The 12,738-nt window shown below is 38.0% G+C and overlaps 1 protein-coding gene across 2 annotated transcripts in view; it reads right to left on the bottom strand.

The window, feature by feature from the left end:
• Positions 1–840: 840 nt before the first annotated feature.
• Positions 841–12,738, bottom strand: part of PPP3CA (protein phosphatase 3 catalytic subunit alpha) — a 173,963-nt gene continuing 162,065 nt past the window's right edge. For both annotated transcript variants that reach the window (XM_083862423.1, XM_083862424.1), the window contains exons 11-13: positions 12,358–12,442; positions 8,455–8,552; positions 841–2,602 (exon numbers count right to left, since the gene is read on the bottom strand). In XM_083862423.1, coding sequence (XP_083718549.1) covers positions 2,409–2,602; positions 8,455–8,552; positions 12,358–12,442 — 377 coding nt within the window. In that variant the 3' untranslated portion in view covers positions 841–2,408. The remainder of the gene's footprint in view (positions 2,603–8,454; positions 8,553–12,357; positions 12,443–12,738) is intronic.

Genomic DNA, 12,738 nt, shown 5'->3' with positions numbered 1-12,738 from the left:
GTGGCGTTCAGTGAGCACAGGGCTCAGCAGGCAAGCAAAGCGGTCACGCAAACTGTCACTGTTCCCTTCTGCACACACCGTGCCTGTGAACCAGAGGGACAAACACCCAGCAGATGAACACACAGACTCTACGCGTCTGTGCTGTACCTCTACACAATCTGAAATGAAAAATTACATCTGAAATAGTCCCAGATATTATGAAACCTCTTTATTTCTGCCACCTGTCATATTTTGTCAAAATTAGCAAGAGCTAAAGTGGGAAAAACATATAAGAAAGCAGGCACTGAGCCTATATTTAATAATGGTACCTGAAGGGAGGACTAAGGCAATACCCACATCATTGCACCATTTGGCATCATCTGTCAGTTCTTCGCATGACGATGGACTTGGGAAGGACAATGAGCACAGTTAGGGAAAAAGTGAGAAGGCAGAGCTTTGACAGTTCTTCTCTAGCTAAAAGAAAGAGCATTTGAAATGAAATTGTAATCATTGTAAATGATACTCATTGACCTTTTCAAACACTCCAGATAAGGGGAAAGCACAGAGAGGGCTTTATTTTCTTGTGCACTCTGCTTGTGGATTACATCCTACCCATTTTAGTGAAAACCCAACATTCTAAACCAGACCTTGGAGGGAAGTCTGCAGACATTCAGTAGCCTAGAACAGCTGGGTAATACACAGGTTTGTTTCTTAGTAAAGAACTGACCTTGAATTGTCAGACAAGCCACTCATCTCTTACACCAGGGATCTTCTCCTGTCCAAAGCAAAAGAGACCGAGAAGCACATGCATGTGGCGCCTGCACGCATCTGCCACTGAGACAGCAAGAAAAGGATGAATGCTTAAGTTCATGCACATTTTTATTGAGTAGTAATATAAAATGCTTCTTTCATTGTTACAAGTGCATGCTTTGATTGCCAACATTTCGAAGTCAAATTACAAAGGCAAGGCTGTAGGCTGTAGTGAATTACTTGGGCACTTATACAATTGTTAAAAAATATCAATGGACTGTTTGTTTTGTTTCCTTTTCATTTTTAGAATGAACCAGTTGAAACCCGTAACTGATATACAAAGGGAAAAAAGTGAAAAAATTACACATTTTGTGGCACATGACAAAACAGAACAAAATGACTAAACCATTATGACATTAACAGTTATCATGCATTTAGAATTTCACATGTAACTACAAACTTATTTAAATTTCACAAGGTTTGCTAAACATGCTACCCATCTATATGTGCACTGACAAGCTTATGTTAAAAACTTTAAGAATACTCTCCCCCCTTAGATTTTTCAAAGCTTTTTTTTTGATTACAAAATTTCAAAGGCATTAAGCATTTTCTTTTTAGAGAATATAAAGTACGCCAGTATACATACATTTCCAGTATAAGTCAGACCACTAAGCGCATTACAGTCCCATACAGGCCTATACAGCCATTTTTTCTTAAAAAACATGCATAGGCAGATTTTTACAGAATATAGATGCTTTTCACTGCACTTAATATGGTGTCTTGTTCACTATACTTAAAAATGCACCACTCATAAATATTTAAATTCAGCAAGCCACAACCAAGACTTGTTTTACCAAAAAAACCCCAGAAAACCTCCCAAACCAAACCCCCCTAAATATAAACAGCAAAAAAAGATAAATGTTATTATTCCAGTTTCTTTTTTTTTAACAAAGAAAAAGATAATTGCTGCCAAATTAGTAAGGTAAGTGTTATATTTAAAGAAGGGCATTGAAGCACACTAAAGAAACCTGAGGTAAGCATAATCTGTACAAAATTAAACTGTCGCTCTCGCTCGCTCTCTCTCACTCTCTCTCTCTCAGTTTTTTTTTTTTTTTTTTGGCATTTTAAACAAATTTCCAACTTTTTTTTTTCTTTTTTCTCTATATTTTTAAAGAGTGCCTAATTTATTTCATAGCCATTGTCTGACAAGAGTAGCAAAACATTATCAATAAATAGTCCTTATTTAGTTTGTACATTTTGTTAAAAATGTTTCGATGTTGTAGATGTTGAGTGCTGCAACTGTAAACGTACAATAGTTAGTAAGAAATTAAACAAAGTTTTCATGTCCAGTAACATAATAAAAGGCCTTTCAGTAACATAGCTAGACGTTCCCAATGTAGTAGGAAAACATGTTCATTCCCCTAACTTTGCAATATATACCAGCATGAGCTTTCATTTTTCTACAAGCATTTAAAGGCATATCCAAAGGAGGTGTCTCTCCCCCACCCGCCCTCCCACCAAATTAAAGTTGACGATCTCTTTGTTGATGATTTTTGTAAACTGAATCCAACACCTGGCCCCCAGAGCAAGTAAGCTATTATCAGAGGCAAGAACATCCCACTGCCGACGTGCAGCAACCCCATCGCGCCCTGCAGCTCAACCCCCCTCCCGGACAGTGGTCACTGGATATTGCTGCTATTACTGCCGTTGCTGTCCGTGCCATTAGTCTCTGTGGAGATTGCCTTGTTGATGGAGTTAAGGTTGGCATCGGATGGCACGTCTCTGCGCGGAGGCATTCGCTCATTAATTCGATCTAAGCCTTTGGCCTCTTCGAAGCTAGTGATCTTATGCTGGGGTGAAAATCCTTTGATAGCTAAATAAAGGATTATTGAAAAATAAAATTAGCAAGATAAAACTCTCAGCGGCTTTCCCCCCAGTTTAGCAATAAGTGTGAGAGTCCTTCTTTGGGAAGGTGGCAATGAGAAGATCTGACACCACCACCACCAACTCCTTACGACACTCAGAGCTGGAGGCTCACCAGCACCGTCCCTTCCAACACAACTATTGTTTTCACCACAACCAACTTCCAGTATTTTGTTGTCCACTGGGGTTCAGCTTAGAACACCAAGACGCTGACATGAAACTACAGTTTGCACTTTGAAACCATGCTGAAGGCAGAGCCGTGAGCTGGTGAGTTGGCATTTGCTGTCATCACTTCCAGCCATAAGGACACCATGCCTTGCCCTAATGCCCTTCATCAGGCAAAACCCCCACCTGACCTTCTTCAAAGATAATACAAAAAGTGCTGGCTACTTCCAAATGGTGATGAAATAGTGAGGCCACATTGTGGATGTACATTAAAGCTCGAGAAGATCTGCAGTGACCCTACAACAAGTTGCCTTATGTTCTCAACAAAGGTGAGCTGCTTCTGGATTGCTTGGGGCAATTATCCTCCCTGATACAACCCTGGACTTTTAGAAAGCAGCTTGAGTCAAACAGCAGGAACACTGCGCAACATGGCTCAGGGATATTGTCATTTTGGAACAGCTATACAGTTTAGCTTAGGAAATGCACTGACAAGTGACCAAAGTTCCAACTGATCCTGAGGAGTTTTGATCTGCCTTTTACCAGTGACATTAGTGAGGCCACACCAACCTCAGAAGGAAGCCACCTGCTGAGGAATGTATTCACAGACTGTGATTTTTATTTAATTTTATTCTCTCTCTAATTTAAGTGTTGAAGATCTTTAGATTTAAAGCAAAAGAGAAAAAAAGCATTGTAGACAAACAGCAGGTCACAGCCCCGTAGATAATTTGTCACAGCCTTCTATGTGTTTTTTCTCTTATCTTACCAAATCAATGCACTGCACTTCCAGAAATGGAATTTCTGCTAGGCCTCTATCATAACACACTATAGAGCAGAAATGGTGTGTTAGTACCAGGAAACTGCAAACTCCTGAGGAGAAAACAGTAGGGGAGTTCCAGAGATTGAATTCAGTATTCCTTCTCCCCTTTTCTCTTCTTCTTAACCCCAAGTACTCTCCTTCCAATATGCAGTCCCAATTCTGGACAAGCTGGTAATTTCTGTTTAAAAAAAAACCTGACACACCTCAAACCCAGAACATCCCTGGTACCAAGCTACCACTCCTTTTATTTAGTGAGGAGCAAGATAAGGCATTTTCATGCTGGTCGTGCCAACCTTTCCTGTGAAAATTGATAGATCCTGTTTGCTTCAGGATTTAGTTCTTTAGCCAGTTTCACAAATGTTACATTGGAACTTTGTGAAGTGTATAATTTTTAACATGTATTATATTTCAACTCAGAAAAAGAACAACATAATGGTGATTAGTCAAGTGAGCAGAGATGGAGCAGTGAAAACAGAACAGGTTGTACAGTGAGTTTTCTTAAGGTTTGCCTTTTGGATCGGCTTTTTTTTTAATTTACCTTCTACCATAAAATGAAGATGTCTAACAAGCACCCATGCCAATCCCTTAAAGCAATAGCTTAATGGATGGCTTCATTGAAGCTGAAGCAGTTGCCATGTCCTGGAGCTTGCCAGCAGCACAGCCCAGCTGGTGTTATGGGACCCTGAAGGACAACTGGTAAAGGGTGAAACTTCTCCTCCATCAGAAGCTTCACCTGTGTAGAGCAGCAGTTGTGACTACGGTGACAGTGTCTAACTAGCAAGGATGGCAAATCAAGAATTAACTTGAGGGGTGCATATTGCTGGCACGGGGGCACGTAAAGGGATTGTATTTCCAGGGACACATTATTGTCTGTAACACTAAGGAAGGTGCTCTGCTGTAGTTGCTGGTCAGACAACAAATATTAGCAGGTTACATTGAGAGTCTACTAAAACACAACACATAGTCACAGAAATCACAGAAAACAGCCAAACTGTCAACAAGAATGCACACTGAAGATTAGAGATTGCTGATAGGAATAGATAATTCCAACATAAATAGCAGCTTACTCACTGCTATTTAGAAAGCAGTTGTATTTTCTCTTACTTGTTTGTTCTGTAATTTTATTCACTGCTTTACAAAATTCAAAAACAAATTCAACTGGCCGAAAGGGCACATCTTACCAAAGGACAACGATCATCAGATTTTTTTTTTAATAACTAAAAAAAAAATACCCACAGAAAATTTGAGAGGGGCAAGAACAAAATACAACTGAAGAATTTTGTTTTAAAGGGGAATTCTGAAAATTCTTCTTCCAAAACTTTATAATACTGAACAAATATTGTACATCTGCATTGTAACACATGGTTACTTAGATTTTAACTGAAGTGTTAAAAAATTGTTAAGGGTTAAATTAGAGGTCTGTCAACAAAACACCAGTTTTCAACACTGAACATTCAGAAATCTTCTAAGGCAGCCAGTCACTTTATATGCAGCTAAAATGGTGCCTGTGTTAATGGTTGCTGTAATGTAAATATCCAGTGTGTAAACTGCCACTACCAAAAGAAGCAGACATCTTGCAGACAAATGTCTCATGTTGGTTTACTTTTAAAGGGAAACAGAAACATGTTGTACTATAACAGAAGACCAATATTTTTTTTTATTAGTGACCTAAAAGAAAGGAAATAAACTGAAGCATAAATAAAGAAAAAGGGGGAAAGAAAGAATAACAAAAGGAGAGAATATATAAAAAGCTAAGTGTTTTCCTTGACCAGAAATTGCTGAGGATAGTTTGAGCCAGCCTCCAGCACACAGCTTTTGAGCTATGTGTCACAAAGCATTTATGAGCTGCTGCCAAGTTGTCCCGTGAAATCCAAGTTCCCTGATCTCCTCCTGTGGCATTACTCAGTGCTTAGTTCAACATACAGCAATTCCAATGTGTTTGTAACTTACAGAAAGAGAAAAACCTCAACAGCAGTTGAAGGAAAGGAAAAACCAAAAAACACTTTCCCCTTTAAAGCAATTACATTTTGGTTAATACCGAGCCACAATTGTTAGCCCAACACCCACACAATCTGTACAAGCTACAGCAAAATGAATACACCCAGCAGAGCCCTTATCTGTTGTGGCACCAACAGAAAGGGGACTGGCCAATTTACCTTCATCAGCCTCAATAGCCTCAACAGTAGCTGAAGAGAAGAAAGGGGTAGCAAAACGAATGAGAAAAAATGAGCAGAGGATTTCAACTCTAAGAACAAGTCAGTGAATAGCAAAGGCGCTACAACACTAATGTTACTGTAAGTGCTGGATTTTGGTGAAACAGACACAGAGAAATGTTTACACAAAAACGATAATTTGCAGATTGAATTAAGCTAGAGTTTGTTTTAAAGGAGAAGTTTCACAAACTACAAGTTTTTAAAGACACATTTAAGAAGTTTTCTTTTGATTCAAAAGAACTACAAAATGTAAACGTCTTCCATATTGCATATCCGACCTGAAAAGGTCATTATGTAACTGTCCCAGCTCTCAGTAAGAGCAGTCTGACTTGCCCTGTCAAAAGAGATGGCATAAAGCCATTGCACAAAATTCATACAACTTACAGCATCAGCCTAAAAAGTACTGATGCCAGTACAAGGCAAAGGAATTCTAAATACAACTTTATAGAACTATTTTTTTCTCCCTCCTGACTGAAAGAAACATCCCCACAGCATGGGATGCTCAGAAAGCTTTGCCTTTTCTTGCAACCTTGCCCAGTCTGCTCCATCTGTAAACTATTTTTGTCAACCTAGTCTCTGAAAAACAACATTTTGCTAATATTTTATTTAAATAAATGGATGTAGATGTAAGACTGACTGTTGGACCTCCAAAGTTGCAAAGCCTGGTCAGAGAGAACAGAGCTTGTAACTGGGAGATTGCTGCAATGTTATGAATATCATGTTACCACTGTTGTGAAACCATTAATCGTTCTTAAACACATACTTTCATTTAGATTTTACCCATCAGCCTCGTTATGCATTTTTTTTTACAGTCAGAGATTTAGAAGCCAATGCAAATCATTAAAAGCAATCCAATATAGCAAATATTTTAAAAGAAAATCTGATTTTCAAGAATTTCTCTGGTTCAGAGAATAGCTCAGGAAGTCAAGTTTTTAGGAAGTATTTTCTTCTTTTCTGTCTTGTTTTCCCCCACATAGAACCCAAACCTTTTTTTTTCCATTTAGGATGTTAAATATAGATTAAGATATATTCTAAAATATCCATACTATTATCTTGCTGCATGGGCAAATGAGAGGATTGAACCCTCATGCACCAAGGTAAGCCTATGTGTCTCAAGCAGCAGAGCAAGAGAGATGGCGAAAAAACAAGGAACAAAACGAACACAAACTTAAAAAAAAGGAAACATGATAACTAGGATGAGAAATTAAAATAACCACATCCAAACCAGCACTGAAACAGTAGAAAAAAATGACGACTAAAATGTATACTTCCACAACAGAACATACTACTCATATTTTCTGTTAATACATATGTGTGCTTAACAGAAACTATATGAACTTCAGAGTATTTGGTGAATGGGGTACTACGTGTTAACTAATGCAGAAGCTTGTGTATAGTAATGTTTTACTGAGCCAGAATACTGCAGTATGAGGAGATTTTCCTTTTAGCCATTGTAACGAACATTGGGCAATTTTCTCAAATTCATTTCTGTTCCTAATATTTTGCCAGAGCAACAACAGCAGTTTCCTTGGACCAAATTTTCTGACAAATGTAAAGCAACTATGTGGAGAAAAGCCTAGGTGAAAAGACCACAAACCCATTAAGAAAGGCCTCCTGTGAAATCATATTGCAGCATTTTCAAAGCAGAACGTTACTATGTCCATAACACATAAGTCATCAACAAGAAAAAAGAGAAGGGAAAAAAGGGGAAAATGAGTTTTACCATGGTATACCTGAATCTTCTAGATAAAAGAGACAGTAAAGGGGAAAATACAGAGAAAGAATGCTCCAGGAAGGAAACAGGGAAACAAGAGGCTGAGACTGTGTCAAGGTTATAAAGCATTTCTATTTCTTACATCTACTGCCAACAGAACCTCAATAAATGTGAGATCTTTAAGCGCGCCTGCAATATACTTTACAGCAGTACACATGGAAAAAAAAAAAAGGAGAGCTTCCAGTAACAAACACTTTGCACTCCTTATTCCAAAAGGAAACAAAGACAGTCCTACTATAAACTTACCAATTTCCTGTAACAAGAAGTACTTGGTATAAAACTGACAATCTGTATTGTGTTTGGGTACAAGACACTTGGGCTTAAATCAGAGTGGAATTGTTCTCATGTTGTCACCTAGAATTTCTAGGAGAGCAAATTTAATACTAGAGCTACTTTCCATTGGTGGTTCTCTATGAAGAAGAACAAATCAGATAAAATAAAGAGTTTGAGTGTCATTAGCTAAGCCGAACCTTCAGTACTCCATGTATCAAGGGCTGCTCTTAAACAAACCCAAAAGATGCTACAAACTGTGGAAAAAGTGCACTTCACATACAATCCTGAGCTACCATTCTGAACAGTTGATTTTTCAGGGGCTCCCCCTCCCTCCTCTTCTCTGAAAATTGATGGTATGTAGTAAGTCCTGAAAAGCGGCCTTACATGAACTGCTCACAAATGCTCTGGCACAACAAACTGCCTGGGTTTTTTCTCTCCTTTGTTTTTTTTATTTTTTTTTTTTTTTCCCTGAGACAGCTGCAGTTACTTTTCTCAGGTTCTGCAGTTGAAAACCAATTGTTTTTTTACGCAGGACAAGACACACAGGCAAAGAGGCTTACCGCTTTGCAGTGTTTGTTTTCCTCCAGAGAGCACACCACTGGGCAGCATTCCTGTTGGAGTCAAACCTTTCAGTGTCAGCACACTCTCACTCTCTTCTCTGCAAAAGTTAAAAAAGCAATGAAAAATAAAATCACCAAAAGTAAGTATCTTTTTTAAAAACATGAGATATGTTTTAGACATCTTAAGCTACATATGCCCTGCAATAATTTTGTCATCTCCAATCTCCTTGCCAAGATAGATTGAATTTGGTGATAACATCAGCACTAGTGAAGTCCCCTTCACCGCCATGCACATGGTTAACCTTTGCATCACACCATATGCAACTCCTACTGTAGTTAACATTATAACCTGCACTTATGGAATAACATGTCTGTAGACCCAAATCTGGGAGGAGGAGGACCAGAAGGATCAGATATTGCCAACAATGCATTTAGACATTTTACACTGTGTGGCCCAAAATCAACTTAAACTGTTAGTCTGCTCTTGTCTACACTAGCAGGCAGGTACATTATTAATTGATGATCACCAGCCACTTAAAGAAAGGCAGCTAAAAGCTCATTAAAATTAATAAGCACTTCCATCCTTGCTAGTACTGTCCTTAATACTTTTGTATGCTAAAAATAATATGGATTCAAGAAAATTGTTTTAGAAAACTGAAATATGCATTGCTGGACTCCAAATACATAGAGTTTTTAAATACATGGCAAGAGGAATACAACAGCTCTATCCAGAGAAGCCTTGAAGTAAAGCTTTCTACAAGGACTGTAATGCTGCCTGTGATGACATACTTTCTCAGCAGCAAAATTGACCCCAATTCCTTAAGAGAAACCTATTTTGAAGTGCTTTACTTTGAAGTATATAATGACATTAAGCTGGAGGAAGCAAATACAAAGACAATTTAGTTCCACATTCACTTGAGGATAATGTGGTTTTGTCTATAAAAACTGTCTCTCAGCAATTCTACTACTTACAATTTTCTTTGGACCTACATGCCTTGAATGACTCACGTATTTTAAACAACTCTTGTTTATCTACTACATATAGTCTTCAAGTTCTATTTTTAGTTTGAAAATAATTCTGCTTGCGCTTGCTTTTCATTATGTAATAATCAAAATCAAATTGTGACCATTTAGCTTGCAAGTTTCCCAAACAATTAGAATTAATGCAATAGCAAAAAAATTTCAGAATTAAGACAGTATTTTTATCATTAACAATTACACAGCAAAGCTTTTGCTTTAACTCAATTATTCAGTGCATTACATATATTTTTCTTTTTTTAAAAAAATTAAACTGCAACGGCACTTTTAGCTTCACCCTCACGGGGTAAGTTTACTGACTGTATTTTTATTATCTTTAAACTGCATATGCACAAAAAATGTGTGTCACAAGTATTGAGATGTTTTAGCCTTCAGTCTTCCTTAATTTCCATTTGATGTAATTTATTTCTGTTTCAAGAAAAGGATAATAGACTGATTAAGCATTTTATTTGCCTCTCTCCAGTCTAAATATACCAAAAAAAAGTCAGACTTGAGAAACAAAGTCAGAGAGAGGCAATGACAAAGAATCATGAAGTCTTCCATTTAGCTAAAGCTAATCTTTCTACAATATCTACTTTCATCAAAGCTCATTTATAATATTTGAAACCCAATACAACTCTATTTTGATATCTAACTTTTTACACTGAAATGGCTGAAGTTATTTCAGTTTTATATTCAAGTTACATCTTTGAGGAAAGGGATCGCTCGAGTCCAAAGAAGAGTTGACTAAGTACTTTGCAGATGGTCAGACTAGGTGCTAATCATTAAGAACGCTTTCTTTTCAAGAATTAGTGAAATAAACTTCGTAAAACATAATGACTCAAACAAGAACTTCAAAGGTTTCCAGAACAGGTTGGTATATAGATAGATGATGGCACCACTGCAGTCTTGTTAGGGTTACACACAATGACCTCACACTTGTGTCTTACATGGATTATCCTGGCAAGACACAAAAAATATCCCAGAGTTTTCTATAGAAACAGTGTTTGCAAGATTACCTTGTGCAATTTTTGCTGTCTAGCAGCCTGCCACCCAGCTGAGGAGAATCAGCCTTTCACAGAAAAAAAAAAAAAAACAAGTATTCCCAGTGGTGGCTGTGACGAAATGTCACTCATGCCCCTGGAACACTGGTCACCAAAACCATGCATTGCAGGTACCTGTTTATTTGCTGAATATGCCTCGGATCACAGCAAGGATGTACTGTATTTGCTGGTTAAAACTAAGGAAGAACAAATCTATTCTTCATCTTTAGTCTTTCCTGCAAAGGTCTCAGGACCATCAATAATCAAGAGTTGTAAAAGGCTCTGCTGGTTTTGGCTGGGGTAGACTTAAGATATGAGGCTTATGCACATCATTGTAGACAAAGCACATGCAGGAATTATTCTGTATCCCTCTTCTGTCCTTGAAACCATTGAAAAGCTTCTGCCCTACAGACCTCTCTGAAAAAGTCTGACATATGCCTGATGTTAATCATCTGTGAGTTGTAAAACCTCAAATATATCAGCTGATCATCCAATTTCAGATCCTTCTGCTTATTAAAGTTCACAATTCTTGTGAATCAATCCTATATTTAAAAAGGTGGTTCACAACAGAATAAGTCAATCCAGAAGCTGTGGTTCAAGGTTATGGGAGAAAGCCAAGTTTCCCAAACTTTGTTTGCTCAACTATCACTAGAGAAAAATAGTAGTGCTGTTTTATGAAGGTGGTAGCAGCCACCTCCAGGCTCTCTGCCAGACCTGGTAAGAGGAGCAGGTGGAAATATTTGATTGCTCCCCCATCTTGTTTAAGGGAAAGGCAAGATGCCAACCTTTTTTTTTTTTTCTTTTTATGGGCACCACTTTTAGGTAGCTCATGCATCACAAGTCACTTGTAACATTTTGGGAACCCCAGGTACAAAGCCCTCTATCTCAGTTTGCTATTTAAAGCTATGCTGCTGCCATCTGCAAGGCGTGGGTAAGCTGCTGTGCCCATGCAAAGCCCTACAGAGAACCTGCCCACTGCTGGCATGCTGCATTCAAAGCAAGCAAGTTGGATAGTTTCCCCTGAAATTAAATAGTACATTCTTCAAGAAACTATTTTATTTATTCTTCTTATATCAATCATGTAATCAGAACAGTAAATGTTTTAGAACTCCCCTGATTTTTCACTAAGCATAACAGGCATCAACTGACTACAGCAGACCAACATACTGCTGAGGAAAAAAATCACGCTGCTGAAAGGGAGGGAGAACTGTATTTTCTATATTTAGACTTCAGCACAGTACAGCATGTTTTCTCTTCTGCTCAGAGACATCAAATGGAGAGTTCTAAATATTGGGTAGCAATTAGTTACTCATGTTCATGGTTTGGGGGAGTGCAGCCCAAAGCAACAAGCTGCTGTTGCCTGCACAACCATTTTCTGGATTTCTAGGTAAATGACCCTAATGCTTTTGTCTTTAGTCATCTTTACTCATGGCTGTAGCCACATCTGTGGGTGAGAAAGTGTGACAGCTGACTTCTTTTTTAATGAGAGGTGATGTATAACATACCCTTTTCCCCACATTTAACACTTGCCTCACAGTGGCTAAAAGTTAATTAGTACACCTGGTGAACAAAAGTCTTTAAAATGGTAACTGGAATTTTTTTTGCTGATGTCGTTTGTTTGTCTGTTTTATATTCAGCAAAACCCCTGAGGAAGACTATTCAGAGCCAAAATAAATAGCGGCATTGTATAAGTGAAACAATCTCTAAAAGGTTGCAGTAGAACTCAGTTGTGTGGTACACTAAAATAGCAAATTTGCTGTTTGATTAAAAGTTGAGTGCTCTAAGTAACCATTCAAAGATTTCCTTCAACACTAAAAAAAACTAAAGCAGCATAAAACCTTACCTTAACACTGAGAAAACTCTAGCCATTTTTCCTATTGCTCGTATCTTGTTCCTTATAACCTCCTTTCGAGCAGCAGCTGTTGCTCCTATGGAAAAAACATTAAAAACAGTTGTAGGGATTTGTAAACAATTCATCACTAAATACTCTCAACACTAAATACAAGAAACATCATATTAATGCTACAGTTTGCCGAACTAAGCCACATTTGTAGTCAAAACTGAAAACACTATTTTTGTCATTCTTAGTTATAAATTATTTAAGAGATAATAAAGCCTAAGGGCAGGGTCCTGGAAATGAACATGAGATGGTAGGGATTGTGTTGGCTGGCAGTGGCTAAGAGTTTCACACAGCAACTTCTCTCTAATCACTGCTATGGCCTGC

Source organism: Zosterops lateralis, assembly GCF_965231275.1.
Source record: "Zosterops lateralis genome assembly, chromosome: 5".
Taxonomy (NCBI): Eukaryota; Metazoa; Chordata; class Aves; order Passeriformes; family Zosteropidae; genus Zosterops; species Zosterops lateralis.
This window is presented reverse-complemented; position numbering and strand designations above follow the sequence as displayed.